At 32.4% G+C, this 15,899-nt stretch overlaps 1 protein-coding gene and 1 pseudogene across 1 annotated transcript; both read left to right on the forward strand.

Moving 5' to 3' along the window:
* Window positions 1–566: 566 nt before the first annotated feature.
* LOC131620972 (cucumisin-like) overlaps window positions 567–15,899 on the forward strand; it is a 60,861-nt pseudogene continuing 45,528 nt past the window's right edge.
* LOC131620973 (uncharacterized) lies at window positions 10,733–14,342 on the forward strand. Its single transcript, XM_058892174.1, has 7 exons — window positions 10,733–10,872; window positions 12,739–13,025; window positions 13,129–13,320; window positions 13,407–13,517; window positions 13,621–13,702; window positions 13,796–13,891; window positions 13,977–14,342. Exons 2-7 carry the CDS (start codon window positions 12,865–12,867, stop codon window positions 14,097–14,099), a joined length of 765 nt encoding a protein of 254 aa, XP_058748157.1. The 5' UTR covers window positions 10,733–10,872; window positions 12,739–12,864; the 3' UTR covers window positions 14,100–14,342.

Here is a 15,899-nt window from a genome sequence, read left to right on the forward strand (position 1 = left end):
CACTCTTGCTTACAATTGTACTATAATAGTAATATCGCTATTGCTATTGAGATTACTACATTAAAATAAAAGTTGGTCAAGCTTATGGAACAAAATAGATTATATGATTTGCATTATTGCTTACAACTCTTTTCAACTTGTATAGTGCATCTAAGATGTTTGTACACTCCATCGTTTAGATAGCTTTAGCTATGAACCAACAGTTGAGGTTAAAATCTTTATTAAAAGAGAAAGAGTATCTTTCTTTAACTTTAACTTTATAATAAAAAAATTATTCCCTTATCTTTAGACGGCTTAAATTGATTGGAATTGGTAATATCCTTAGCATAATAGATAACGTTTGAGTTGAGAGTGACAAAATAACTTGACTTTATAATTTTCAAACTTATATCGTTTAAAAATATAAAAAATTATTATTTTGATTTAAGAATTTTTTTTTTGATATTGACAAGTACACATCAATATTATTTTCTCGTACATGTTAAATCTAGTTAACTTATTTGATTTATGGTGTTTCACCGGCCATTCTTATGATTTACTGCTCTTGCAAAGATTTTTCATTTTACCTCGATCAATTATTTGATATTAGTGCTTATTTCTTTCCTATTTCCTTTTAATATCCATATTCTGTTTCTTTTTCTCCCATTTTATCACACCTAATTCAAATTTTTTTAATTGTGGATTTCAATGTTGTGTGCCTTTCATAAACATTAGTTGTCGTTATCATGATAAATCAAAAGATAAATTTACAGTTGTAAATGTGTCATGGGAGTGGAAGAATGATGGAAGATGGTCAAAAGTGTGATATGTTGTGAAGTGGAACTCACTATCATGACCAATGGCACTTTAGTAACTTCATTCAAAATTTAGTGGCATTTTCATGTTATGATTCAATAAAAACCCGGTGCTCTCTTCTTAGAATCACTCAATTCCAACTTACTCAAATATCACTCTCTTCTTTCTCTCTCTAGATTCATCCAATTTATTTTTTTTGCAGAAACTTAAAGTGGTAATAGTTCTATTCCTCTCAATGATCCAAGCTACTTTGTCTTATACAAATTATGGTATGTTTTATTTAAATCTTCACTACAATTTAAGGTTGTTTAGATCTTCATCACTTTTAATTAAGTCTTGTTCTAACTTCTGCAGCTTCATTGAGAGAGATGCTTTTTTTCCTTTTCAAACTACTATGATTTCCTTGATTAAATGAGGTGAGTCATACTTTTGATTTTATTTATTATTTTTTTGTCATTAAAATTTTAAAATTATATAATTAGTATAATAATTTGCAAATTATTACTATGATAAAAAAATTTAGAAAAAAAGGGAACGTTCCTTATTTCCCTGTAACGTTAAGTTTTTGACAATTTCATTCCTTAAACATTAATCTATAATAAACACGTTATGTATTTGTTAATTTACAAATCTCATTTGCTTTTCGTTATGTCTCATTTATCTTCCATAATTAGATATGAAACGAGTCAGAAAAAATAGACTGGTTACACATTATTTTTATTTTCAATTTTATCAAAAAAATAAAGTCTATACACCATTATTACAAAGGGACTTCTAAGAATCTGATGTTATCATTAGAGTGATCTATTGCGGCTTAGGAGATGGAACATTGCAGAGTTCCATCAGCCCGAATTGCAATATATAAGATGTGTGGAACTTCTTTGTGCAACACTCTTGATGCTTTCATTGATGCGATGGAGTTGACATAATATCAGTGTCAATTGGAGGAGAAATGGAAAACAAAAATAAAATTTTTAACAATGAATTTTCGGCTAGATCTTTTTATGCAATGACACATGGAATTTTAACGATATTTGCTGGAGGAAATTTTGGTCTAACTCCTGCTTCCTTGGTTAATTTTTCACCATGGTCTATTATTGTGGGTGCTGGAACGATAAATAGGAAATTTGTAACCAAAGTGAAATTAGGAATCAACCAAGTTTGGCAAATGTGGCTATGGAGTATCAACATGTTTAAAATATGATTTTATTTGAAGAAGCAAATAAAAGTGAAAACTTGTGGAATATTAATAATAATTTTATCTGAAGAAGTAAATAAAAGAGCAAACTTGTCGAATATTAATTTTATTAAAAGCTGTAAATGTATGAGCCTAATGATCAAGAATAATGTTGTATATTGTACTACTTAATTGAAAATTAATATTAATAAGTGGTGATGATGTACCATACATGTCGAATAATGATCCATATGTAAATAAATTAAGGTGAGTTTTGCTTCTTTTTTTCATTAATTCTAGAAAAATCAATCCAATTCTTGTTATTAAGTAATATTTAGATAAATTTATATTAAATTAAAGTTTTAATTTTTATATTTTATTCATTAAAAAAATAGTCATGCTATTGTTTTAAACAATTTTGGTATAATTTCCAATTTTTATTAAAAGAAATGTGCTAATATGTAATTGTTTTAACAGCGGGCTCCTTTGAGATGATATACACAGTTTTAGTTCTTTCATCCTATTTTAAATGTTACTTACTTTTTTTTTTTAAATATGATAAAGACACATTATGCTCCATTTTTTACATAGTTGAGCGTCTCTAAAAATAATTAAATAGATATTTGAGTTCTTGCAACAAAAAATTTAAAACCACATTTGTCCTTGAGCTCTTCCACTCAAATTTACTTTATTCTAATTTTTAAAAAATTATAAATTAAATTATTTTATCTTAATCGTCCTTCTTATTTTTATTTTTTCTTCTGTATAAATAATTAAAACCACGTAATGTATTTATAATTTAATTATTAACTGTGATAAAGTTGTCTATGTGTAAAACAATCGACACGTTGAAAATGAAATTTAGATACGTATGTGATTAATTCATGTGTTTTCTTTAAGAACTCTATTATTTACTTAAGCTAATAGAAGGTTGACAGTTTTTGACATTGTGGTGGGGAGTTATTGTGGCGTTTTAAGTGGATTCTTTTCTACTGATGGTGTTTCTTGGGGTGAGATCTAAATTTTTTTTAGCATGTTTTTTACTTTTTTTTTTCTCGAACTTTTGTGTATTTTATTGGTATTGTGCGTCTTGTGCATATTTAGGATCTTTATGTATTCTTTTGGGGTTTTTTGTTGCCTATCATTTATTTGTTATTAAAAAATAATCGAGACGTTGACTAATATATATATTTTTTTTGATTAAGGGGAGGGCCTAAGCCCAAGCGGTTGACTAATATATTTTAAATATGCTAAGAGGGTTAAAATTTTAAGAAACCCCTCTTAAATCCTCCAACAGACATTTATTAAATTTTAAAGTTTTTGTTGATCAGTGTTGATAGACAATTGTGACAAAATTCTTTAAGAACTTTACCGACAGTTACAAGTCTTCTAATCAATTGAATAATGTCCTAATCACCTAGTTAGACTTCAAATATTTTTGGTGATTTAATTAAGAAAGGAGATAAAATATTTTTGCTATCCATGAACTTTTACCACTTCTCAATTATAATAGATTCATATTTTCTCTTTTTTTAATAATAAAAACACATCTCTTAGTGAGATGGTAAAAGAAAAAGCAAATAGATAAAATGTTGCATGGTTATACTTCTCTTCACATGAGTAAAATGTATATACTACAAGAAAAAGGGTTTGCGGCGATATTATTTTTTTTTAATCAAGCTTTCATTATAAAGAACCAATAGTTCTATCGAAGAGATTACAAAGAGCGGGACGAAACAAACAAAAGCCCCGGAAAAAATTTACAAGCCAAATATAATCTAAGAATAATACAAAAAAGGGTCATTTGTAAACTCAAAGAAATTATAATTTTGTGCGGGTAATTTTCCCGATGAAGGACCATCTCCACCAGAGCTCCTTAACACTCCAAACAATGTCTGAAACACCCCAACTATCATTTCGAAAAATGATCTCATTCCTAAACTTCCAAATAGACCAACAAGCCGACAACCACAACTATCCTTCCGTACCGGCTCTAACATTGTGCTTTTTGCAAAAATTATGCCTAACCAAAAAACAATTCCCAATATCTTCAAACTTGTAATCTACCAAACCCACCCAACAAGCTATCTTGTTCCAAATCACCGAAGACACCGAACATTTAAACAACAAGTGATTCATGGATTCCCTCTTCAAACCACACAAACAACAAGAATCTAAAGAGGGAATAATAATACCTCTAGATAACAAAAGATCCCTAGTGGGTAATCTATCTATCAAACACCGCCAACCAAAAGCCTTTAATTTTAACGGAACCACCACTTTCCAAATCATAGAATAAACTCTATCGTACTTATTCAAAGGCCCTCTTGGTAAGTGAAAAAAACTAAAAAGATTTTAACAAGTACGAACCGAGAATATACCGTCCGATTCCGCGAGCCACCGCACTCCATCCCTCACATCCGGCCGCAAGCACACGCTTCCCAGCATGCTACGGAGCTGCTGCCTATCTAAGTCTGCAGCCTCGGTCTCCAAAGAATACGGGATGCCGAGGTCCCCCCACTCCCACACATCACCCCTCCATCTTCCCATACTAGCCACGGATACGCATTTTAACTTTGTAGAAGAAAAAGCCACCGGAAATAGCTCCTTGAGACTCCTCTCCTCTTTCCTACAAGAATGCCAAAAAGATGTGTTGTAACCATTACCGATATCGAACCTACACTTTTCAACAAAAAATCATCATAATAAGAATTTTGCAAAAATAGAATATCTTTCCATCACAAAGAATAAAAGCTATTCTGCGGCGATTTTTTTTTATTGTCACTAACTCTGAGTTGTGACGATTTGTCAATAGTTACTGATTCTTAATGATATTTTAAGTAATAATATTAATTTTTAAAGAAAAAAACTCGTGTTTAATTTTTTATATAATTTGTTACTTCTATTTTTGATAAAAACATTCTAATAAATAAATAGTTGCATAGAATTATTATCATTCAAAACATTATCTCTTTAGAAAAGCAATATTCGTACATCAAACATGAATAAAATTATTAATATATACTTAAAACTCAAAATTATATAACTATAAATGATGAAATCTAGTTCATGTTCATATATCATCCATTCAAATGTAACAGAATTTATACATTAAACTGAATTAAAACTCTACCTTTCAACCTAAATTAAATAGCAAGCTTTTGTTGCATTCCTTGTTTTGTTTCCTGAATTCCTCGTTTTGTTTCCAGAAAATCATTAGTAGGTTTGTGCAATGTAGTATTTGAAGAACTATCTAGTTTGATGCATAATTTTTCTCCTCCTTTTGACTTTTCTCAATCATCACCTACAACATGTACAACGAATTGCCTCAATTCTTAGGAATCAGATTCATTAATGAATTTACAAAGCTATTAACTCTGCGCATGACCATTAGATTTATAAGTTGTAACTTTGTAGTTTACTTACCTTTCCATATTCAAAATAAGTGTATCAAATGGATGCAATTTAAAAAGAAGTGTGTAATGGTCCCGAGGATGAGTTTCTCCTTTTTTGAAGAAAATGTTGTAAGCTTAAAGATTATCTTTAGTAGGAACTTGAATATTTATTTATTCTTTTGCTGGTTTTATGACCTCTTTTTGTTGATAAAAGGTTATTGTTTTACCTTTTTAAAAGAGATAAAAAGAGAAAGGTGATTTATTCCTAATATTATTGGTCTCTTGTTTCTACATGAACTAATCTGTGTTAAATTCCATATAATATATACATTCAGCTGGGGCTACACTGTTTGAGGACTTTCAACAGTACTAACATATTCTCGATTAATTCTTGTTGGCTCATCAAACAAGGTTAATCCATTCATTATCCTTTAAGCACCTCCTACACAAAGTAATATACAAATTTATTGTAAATGATAATCTAAAGACAAAAGTTCCCTTTAACATTGAAAATAAAAACTAAATGGGACATAAGAAAGTGTATTAAAGTGTGCCTTAAAATCTCTTTTGATATTGATGAAGAGAAAGAAAATATATTTTGAGATTGTCAAAAATTAGGAAGCTTAAAAATAACAAAAATGTCCGGTTTGGGCGATTCCCGGATTTTGGGTTTTCGATAAAATTGACAGTTTCTTGATTTGCGTGTTTTGTATTTTTTTCCCGGTTCGGCCTATAGATCCATTTGTTAAGGGTTGTGTTTTTGGACTTTGTTTATTGGATATTAATTGTTATTATAAATATGTATCTCTTTAGTGTTTTACACTATGACAATCTTAGATTTTATATGGTTTATGGTATTCTCAAGGGAAAATTTAGAAAGACAAAGGTTTTTGGAAATCTTTGGAGTTATAGAAGAGAATGAAAAATACTTTTAAATCTTGGGTTTGGATATTGGAAAACATTTAGGTAGAAAACAGGTTTTTTTTTTTTATAAGCAACACTTATATTTAAAATTTGAGTGCTAAGGGTACTTAACCCAAATACAAAGGAGAAGAAAATAATCTTAACCTACATTAAATAAAATTGACTATTAACATAAAGTCTAGTGGACTTTTACTCCATTCATAAAAATTGCAATTTAACTGGTTTGAACCTATTTGCAACCACCACCACGAAACCATCTTGATTTTGAATATTATATCTCACCAATATCAAAGACTTCGTTGTTGAACACAATCCGTTCCTAGCATTCCATAAGCACCACCTGTTGCCAACCAAATCGAACCTTCCCAACCCTTACCAACCTTCCCCTTGAAAACATTATAAGCATTTAAGACTTTATTCCGACAATTATCACCTATGTTGTCGATAATAGACTGAACACCTAACCAACACCAAATCGCAGCCCATATGCGTTTTGACATATTGCATTCCAAGAATAAATGCTCGCTACTTTCAATTGCTGTATTAAATAAAACACACCTACAATTGTCCTCACCTTCAATGATTCCCTCCGATTCAATTATTGACGGGTAGTTAATCTGTTTTGTAGCATCCTCCACCCAAATATTTTGACTACGGAATTTTCGATTCCCAAACTACATTCAAACTCTGCCTGCATTTGGCGTCAAGCAAAGAGCCCGGATGTCCCTACATAAGTTTCTCATAACAGGATTTAACAGAAAAAGCACCACAACTTTCCCATGGCCAAATCGGTTTATCTGGTGAGTCACAAGACAAGCTGACACCGTGCAAAATTGTTTCTAGACTCGCAACTTCACTCTGCTCTACCTCATGATTCAACATCAAGTCTGATTTTATATCCCAAACCCACTCGGAATCGACCCACGCACCATAATCCTTCACGGAAGCCTTTTTATTTTCTGCTGCAGCAAAAACATTAGGAAATGCTAAAAATAAAGGCTCATTTTCAATCCACCTAAGGAGCCAGAATGAGACGCAGTCCCTGTTACCGAGTTTCCAATTTATCCAATTCATAAAACCAGAACCATCCAACAAGTCATTATCAATATTCAGTTTTAATAGATCTATCCACCACAAGGATTCTTTCGCCGAATTCCTACTCCCTTCATCAAAAACTAAACTTCTTATAACGGATCCATATCTTTGTTGCACCAACTTATGCCAGATTGAATCTTTCTCCGCCAAACAACGCCAAATCCATTTACACATCAATGCCATATTAAAGTTTGCGATATCCTTTATTCCCAACCCACCTTCTATTTTTGGTTTACATAAGTCCTTCCATTTTATCCGCGGTATTCCTCCTTTCTCCTCCGAGCCATTCCATAAGAAATTTCTTTGGATTCTTGTTAATTCATGTACTATTTTTTCTGGAACTTTGAAGAAAGACAAGTAGTACACCGGTATATTAGCTAATACCGTATTATTCAATGATATTCTTCCCCCATTGATAAGACTTACATAGTATATACGGGATATATGAAAGATGAAGTTTCGGCATTGGTCCATTACAAAAACATGCTACACCAAGCTTCTGATAGGTTGCATATTTAAATTAGAGTTTTAAAATTTTAATAGTACAATAAATAGGGTAAGGATGTTGAAGAAAATATTTTTCTAAGTCATCCAACATCACATAAACCTATTTAGGTTTGAGTTTTTAAGTGTGCAACTCAAGTGCGACCGGTCGGTTGTCGGTTTTAGTTACAGCTGGTTTGGTTGGTGTTTAGCAGTTCCAAGAATTCTTTCCATTTATTGGAGTTCCTTTGTGTTTTTTGGCTGCTGTCTTAAAGGCTCATTAGTTGCCAGATGAGGAATTAATTGATTTAGGGAGTTTTGTTTGGGTGGTTGTTAGCTTTGTGTTCTGGTTTAGTGCTCCAGTTTTCCTTTTTTATTTTGGGGTGTTTAGCATCTTAATTCTGCTTTTGTTATCTCTATGGCCGGTAACTTTTTGGACACTTTGGACCATTTTAGACTTGGCATTTCTTAAGCAAGGTCTTGATTATATATGATTTAGCCTTTTCAAAAAAAAATTATTTATTTAATTTCATTTTTATCCCTTATTTAAATTTGTTGCCCTTCATAATATATCATTTAACCTTTTTGATTTTTCTCCTATATAATTTTTTAAACAAACTCAAAATTTAAAGTGGTATATTAGTGGTTTTCTCTTAAAATAATGGTCTAAAATTATAATACAGTAGAATAAAGTGACATATGTTAAGAAAGTCATTTAGTTTATGATATATTTGTTTGTTACAGTTACATGCAATTTAATATTTTCTTTGATAGGTCTCTGATAATTTATTTTAAACTTTTACTATTTTTTTTTGTTAGGTCTCCCTTTTATTTGATCATAACAAAATATGAAATTAGTCATAAAACTATATTATTAATAATTGGTTTGTTACTCATTATATTTATTTTCAATTTTAACAGTCAAGAGCCAAAAGCTTTACTACATCATTACAAATCTAGCTTTGGAGGGTTTGTTGCAAAACTAACCAAGGCAGAAGCAGAAAGAATGGAAGGTGTGTAGACACTAACTTTTAACTATTGAAAACTAAATTATATTTATTCATTATACTTAATAATTTTATGTTTAATTACGAAAATTGATATTGTAGGATTGGATGGAGTTGTGGCTGTATTTCCCAATAAAAAGAGACATCTCCTTACAACAAAATCCTGGGATTTTATCGGTTTTCCAATGAATGTGAAGAGAGAATCATATGAATCCGATGTTATCATTGGAATAATAGATTCTGGAATTTGGCCAGGATCCGAGAGTTTTAATGATAAAGGCTTCGGACCACCTCCAAAGAAATGGAAGGGTGTTTGTCAAATCTATAACTTCACTTGCAACAAGTAAGAAGTAATTTTGGAACTCATTAAAATATTTGATTTATAAGAGAGTATATCACAAACAATTGTTCATATAATATATTTTTTTTTGTAGTAAGTTAATTGGGGCTAGATATTATGGTGTTCTGAATGATAATGCAATGCTCTCTCCCATTGACGTTTACGGTCATGGAACGCATGTAGCATCTACCGCAGCTGGAAATCCTATCGAACATGCAAGTGTGTTTGGCTTAGGAGAAGGAACATCTAGAGGTGCGGTTCCATCAGCCGTATTGCTATATATAAGGTATGTGGAACTTCAACGTGCTACTCAACGAGTATTCTCGATGCATTCCATGATGCGGTAGCAGATGGAGTTCACATAATATCAGTGTCCATTGGTGGAGAAACAGAAAATCAATTTATGATTTTTAATGATGAATTGTCGCTTGGATCCTTTCATGCAATGACACATGGAATTTTAACTGTATTTGCTGGAGGAAACGATGGCCCAAAACCTGCTTCATTATCAAATTTTTCACCATGGTCTATTATTGTGGGAGCTGGAACTTTAAATAGGAAATTTGTAACCAAGGTGAAATTAGGAAACAACAAGGTTTATGAGGTAAATCTATAATTTTGTTTCTATCATATTCTAAAATAAGTTTTTATTTCATCTTCTCTGACTTCAAAATTTGGTTTGTAATGTATACTTCATAACTAAATTAATAATATACTATGTTAATGTTTCCTTTTAATTTTTAATGTTAGGGGATCTCCGTGAATACATTTGACCTCTTGGGAAAAATGTATCCTATTGTCTACAGTGGAGATGTTCCAAATAAAGAAGCTCACTTAAATGGCGATGAATCCAGGTAACTAATTTAAATTCATAGTTGTATAACAACGTATTATTAAATACAGATGAAAACTTAGTTTATAATTTGTTAACAAAAATACTGTAATTAAAAATGTAGGTTTTGTACTAGCAATTCCCTTGATGCTAAGTTGGCGAAAGGAAAAATTGTCCTATGCGAAGGCGGCAGCAAAGGAGCCTTAGAGGCATTAAGAGTTGGTGCTATTGGTGTTTTGACGCAAGGGGAAAGTTTTAGAGATGTTGCTGACTCTTACCCTTTAGCTGCAAGTTACCTTCATTCAAAAGATGCCTCTAGGATACACAAGTACATAAATTCTTGAGGTAAATGTACTGCAATTTCTATATCCACTTACTTACAATCATTTTAAAAATTTTAACTTCTTTCAATAAATTATTTTGCAGAACTCCTATTGCAACAATATTTAAATCGGATGAATTAGAAAATACTTTAGCACCTGTTGTTGCATCCTTTTCATCGAGAGGTCCAAATCTAGTTACCCCTGATATTCTTAAGGTTTGTTTTTTTTATTCACCACTAAATTAAAAACAACTATTTCATTTTAAATATTATGATTAACTCTTTTCCTATTGATTAATGTTGTAGCCGGACCTAATTGCTCCCGGTGTATATATCATGGCTAGTTGGTCTCCAATTTTTCTCGAAGGAAGAAATTCTGGATTTAACATTGTGTCCGGAACATCAATGGCATGTCCACATGTATCCGGTGCAGCAGGATACATCAAATCCTTCCATCCTACTTGGTCACCTGCTGCTATCCGATCAGCACTGATGACAACAGGTAATACGATCACACTTGGAGTGCATACTGATATACATTTGCATCAATAAATTGAAAATAAAGTTAGCACATATTTAATTTTGATTATTGTTTTTAAAACAAATTGTCCTTTTTAAAGTGAATATTTATCGTAATCAATTAAGAAAGTTATCCATGTGGAGATTGAATTACATTTTTTCTTCTCTTTTTTTTTTATACTTATATACTTCACTTCATTTTTATAAAATTAAACTTTTATCTATGTTTCAATTATTTTTTTATTGTCGAATATATATTACCGAACTCATGCCCTCAGCTATGAAACAATGCTAAATATAATATTTAAACTAACTATTTCAAACTTATGAAAAGTTTTTGAAAGTATTTAAGTTTTTAAATCTATAAATTTAATAAGTATTTAGTATTACATACAAGTGATATCGATAGTTCTATATAAAGAAGTTTTTTTTAAATGATTCTTCAAAATTACTTGCTACTATTTTTCTTGGTATCTATATAAAAAATATAAAGGGACATGCAACACATATTTACTTATCATAACAAGACAATACACTAAGATAAAGTAATTTATATTTATTTGATTTGAAATGTGTATAGTTTAGTTAATGTTTTAAATTAATATAAATAAGTATTATGTGTTCCTTGTGTTGCAGCCAAACAATTGAGTCCGATAAATAATCAAGATGCTGAATTTGCGTACGGAGCAGGTCAAATTGATCCATTGAAAGCTTTAAATCCCGGCTTAATATATGATGCTGGAAAAATGGACTACATAAGATTCATATGTCAACTAGGCTACAATAAGTCCGTTATAAAACAACTCACTGAAAATTCAAGGAGTTGTTCCAATATATCATATATATCTGCCCGGGATTTAAATTATCCATCGTTTGCTTTAAAAGCATCAAATCCGCACAACATCAGAGGGACCTTCGAACGAACGGTAACAAATATTGGATCACCAACATCCACATATAGAGCATTTCTTTCGGTTCCTAATGGACTAATCATTTCAGTAAAGCCCGGTGTTTTGTCTTTCACATCAATAGGAGAAAGGCAAACATACATTCTTACAATAGATGGATCCATTAAAGAACCCATTAGTTCTGCTTCTCTAATTTGGGATGACGGTGAACATCAAGTGAGGAGCCCCATTGTTGTTTATGATATCGACCCGAAAAAGTTAGAAATGCTCCATATTTTAATGTTCGTGCTGTTGTTATTATTGTTGCTGTCTTTGTAATTATATTGATTTTCATTTTCATTTTAGTTAAGTGTAGGCACTTGTGTTTAGCAGCTTTGTATCAATTTTATTTGTCCCGTAGGGCGAGCCCACAGCGTAGTCAGGGGGTTGAACTGCAACCCATCAACGTTGTAAATCCACAATTAACAATGTAATCCATACTTTATTTTGTTTGCACCCCTAAATTTTGTGAGTCTACATCCAGTGCTATCGCGTATTAGCTTTCAATTCTTCATTCAAATCATCACAGTAAAGTATACACGATAGTCAGACACTACGCCAAATTTAAGTTTTAGCAGCACCCCTACTAAAGCGCTTCTAGTAGAAAGCGCTATTATAGGTTGCACTAAAAACAAAATAAAAAAACACGCTAAAAAAGCGCTCTTAAAGGGGGGGTAATGAAAGCGCTTATCAAAAGCGCTCTTATAGGGGGGGGGGGGTATGAAAGCGCTTTCTAAAAGCGCTCTTAAGGGGGGGGGGGGTTTGACAGCGCTTTTTAGAAGCGCTCTTACAGAATGGGCTACGAAAGCGCTTTCTAAAAGAGGTACATTTAAAGTGTTAATAATTAATCTGAATCTAAATCTGCATGATTTTATATTTTACCTAACTTATATGATTTTTAGGCATCCGCTCGGGAGTCACAACAAGTGACGCAGCAAGTTCGTACCGTACCACCCACTGGTCCTCCGAAGCCAGCGGGAAAAAAAGGCGGTGCTTTTGTGCCTCGGTACCGGTCGACGCTCGCAACAATGGTTGATATTTCCGATTTGAAGGATGGTGCTTTACGTGAAATCGTTATGGATGAGAGTGTCTTCGGTATTGAATTCAAGTCACTTATTACACTTGATGACTTGGAGGAGATTTTTAAGCATGATCAACTAGGCGTCAATAACATGCACTCATACATCCGGTAATATTCCCTCATCCGATATATTATTTAATTAGTCCCACAATATAATTTATTTACACATTTCAATGAAAATAATCTAATGTTTATTATGTTTTTATTTAAGGTTGTTGTATGACAGAGTGTTGCGCGGGACTCTGTTGTCTAACAGATTCCGTTTCGTGTCTTCCGCCCACTGCAGCGGAATGGCAATTGCTTTGGAACGGGAATCAGTTAGACAGCGATTAGTCGATAGATTCATGTCCACCGGCAATACAGAATGTCTGCATCTTTGGGCGTATAATACCCGACCAGTAGGGTTAGTTTCTCATTCTTTGTTCATCTAATCTCTGTTTCTTTTGTGTATAGCAAAATTTTCATATAACCTATTGTTTTTATTTATAGAGCACACTGGTTGCTGCTTGCTATCAACCCTATAAGGGAAGTCGTTTATTATCTGAATTCGGTAAATGGTGAATGGACCAATTATCCGGCCATGAAGGACATCGTTGATTTGTAAGTGGGATCGTTCTAAATATATATTCGTGTATATTTATATATATATTTACTTATTTGTGGGATTGATCTAAACATATGCTTTTATATATTTGTTAATTAGATCAATACAAGTGTTCCGAAGTCAACGGGACGCACAGGTATCCCAAACTAAATCTAACAACATTACTTGGATCCAAGTGCAGGTACATTATTTTTCACAATGTTGCTTATAATATATTTATGCTACTTGATAAAACAATGCACAACTATAGAATCTTATTTGTTTTTCTATGTAGTGTCCGCAACAGCGAAACAGTTACGATTGCGGATACTTTGTATTGAGGTTTATGAAAGAAATCCTTCAGGCAAATCAATTAGAGATTCCGCTCACGGTATGAATTTATAACTTAAGATAATTTCATATAATTTATTACATTTAACTAAATGTATCATTCATATTTTGTTTTTGTTTTGTAGAACCTTGACGAATTCCGTGCCGCTGGATACCCGAAACTTAAGTTGGAAGAAATAAAAGAGGATTTGTGTCATTTTTATATTAAGCGCTTTTTCATGAAGGATTTGTGTCGAATTGAACTATAATATTATTGATGTTGTAATGATGTATATATATAATTTTGGATATTATAATGGTATTATATTAGTATATATATATATATTGTCTTACTGATGGCTGAAATAATATCGTCGAAAATAAATTACAGGTCGAAAATATTACAGGCTGAAAACATATTACAGGTCGAAAATATTACAGGTCGACTGGGAGGATTAAATTACAGGCTGCACATTAAAATACCTCATTTAGCAACGAAAGCGCTTTTAAAAAGCGCTCTTAAAGGCCCACCTACTAAAGCGCTTCTTTGTAAAAGCGCTGCCAAAGATTAATAAAAAAGCAAAAAAAATAAAAAAAAAAGCAACATACTAAAGCGCTTTTGTAAAAGCGCTCTTATAGGGTGGGCTTTAAGAGCGCTTTTTCAAGAAAAAGCGCTCTTAAAGCCCACCCTATAAGAGCGCTTTTCCAAAAGCGCTTTAGTATGTTGCGTTTTTTTTTTTATTTTTTACTCTCACAGGGGGGCCTATCACAGCGCTTTTCTGGAAAAAGCGCACTTAAAGGGGGGCCTACCAGAGCGCTTTTTTCTGAAAAGCGCTCTTAAAGGGGGGCCTACAAGAGCGCTTTTTCCAGAAAAGCGCTCTTAGAGGGGGGGCCTACCAGAGCGCTTTCAAAAGCGCTTTTGTTAGCTACGCCAGCGCCAGCTTTCACAGCGCTTTTAAGCGCTTTTAAAGGCTATAAAAAGCGCTTTCGTAGGTCTTTTATGGCGTAGTGAGAGCATCCAGAGTTAAAAGGATACAGCATAGACTTCCTACCTCTAATAAATAAATAGAAATAAATTGAAAATTGAAAATGTTTTATAAAATGACACGACCAAGATTCGAGCTTGGTACTATTGGTTTACTCAACTATTGATACAACCTACAATTAAGATTAGGTAGTTGAAAAAAAATTTAAATAACTATGTTTAATAAAAAAAATACAGAAAAAACCATGTTTTCGGGGTATTTACCAAACTGTCTAGGTTTGGGATTTCAGTTAACTGAATGCGCCAAATGAAATGGCGTATAGGTGTTAAATAGGGATGCATACGCCAAATGAAATGGCTAACCCTAAAATTCCTAAAGCTTGCGCCAAATGGAATGGCGCATAAGTCTAGGGTTTAGCCCTAGATGCCAAACCATTTGGCGCCTAAGTGCACTACTATTTTTTTTTTCATTTTTTTTTCATTTTTTTTAATTTATTTTAATTAAGATTTATGAAAATATTTATTTTTAAAAATCCTATTATATTTTTATTTGTTAAGATATATACATAAATAAATTTGTAAAATATTTTTTTCGTCTTAAAAATGTAAAGCAGAAAACGAAAATCGAAATTGTAACAGATTAATGAAAATACAGATTAATGATACAACAACATCGATTACAATATAATTAAAAAACTAAACATCGGTTACAAATAATTTGAGAAACGATACAACAAATTAATGAAAATACAACAACATGATCAATGACGTCCATCACCAAGATAGCCATCCGTTCCGCAACCTGGTCTTATAATGGGACGTTTACCACGATCGTTGATTCCGCCGCGAATATTGACACCGCCTCTTGCCCTAGCTCTAACCCTACCCCTGCCCCTTTGTGCTTCTTGTTGGGTTTGTGTCACGGGGCCTGGTACTGGGATGTCGCGTGGATCGCTGTCTATGAATTCGTCGATGCCCCCATAATTATCCGGAAAACCGCTGTTGTAAAGTCGGCTACCCATTCCCTCAAATGTGTTTAGTCGTGGTGGTGGTGTGGGTTGGGAAAAGACTTCGGGTTCATAGC

Source organism: Vicia villosa, linkage group LG7, assembly GCF_029867415.1.
Source record: "Vicia villosa cultivar HV-30 ecotype Madison, WI linkage group LG7, Vvil1.0, whole genome shotgun sequence".
Lineage (NCBI taxonomy): Eukaryota > Viridiplantae > Streptophyta > Magnoliopsida > Fabales > Fabaceae > Vicia > Vicia villosa.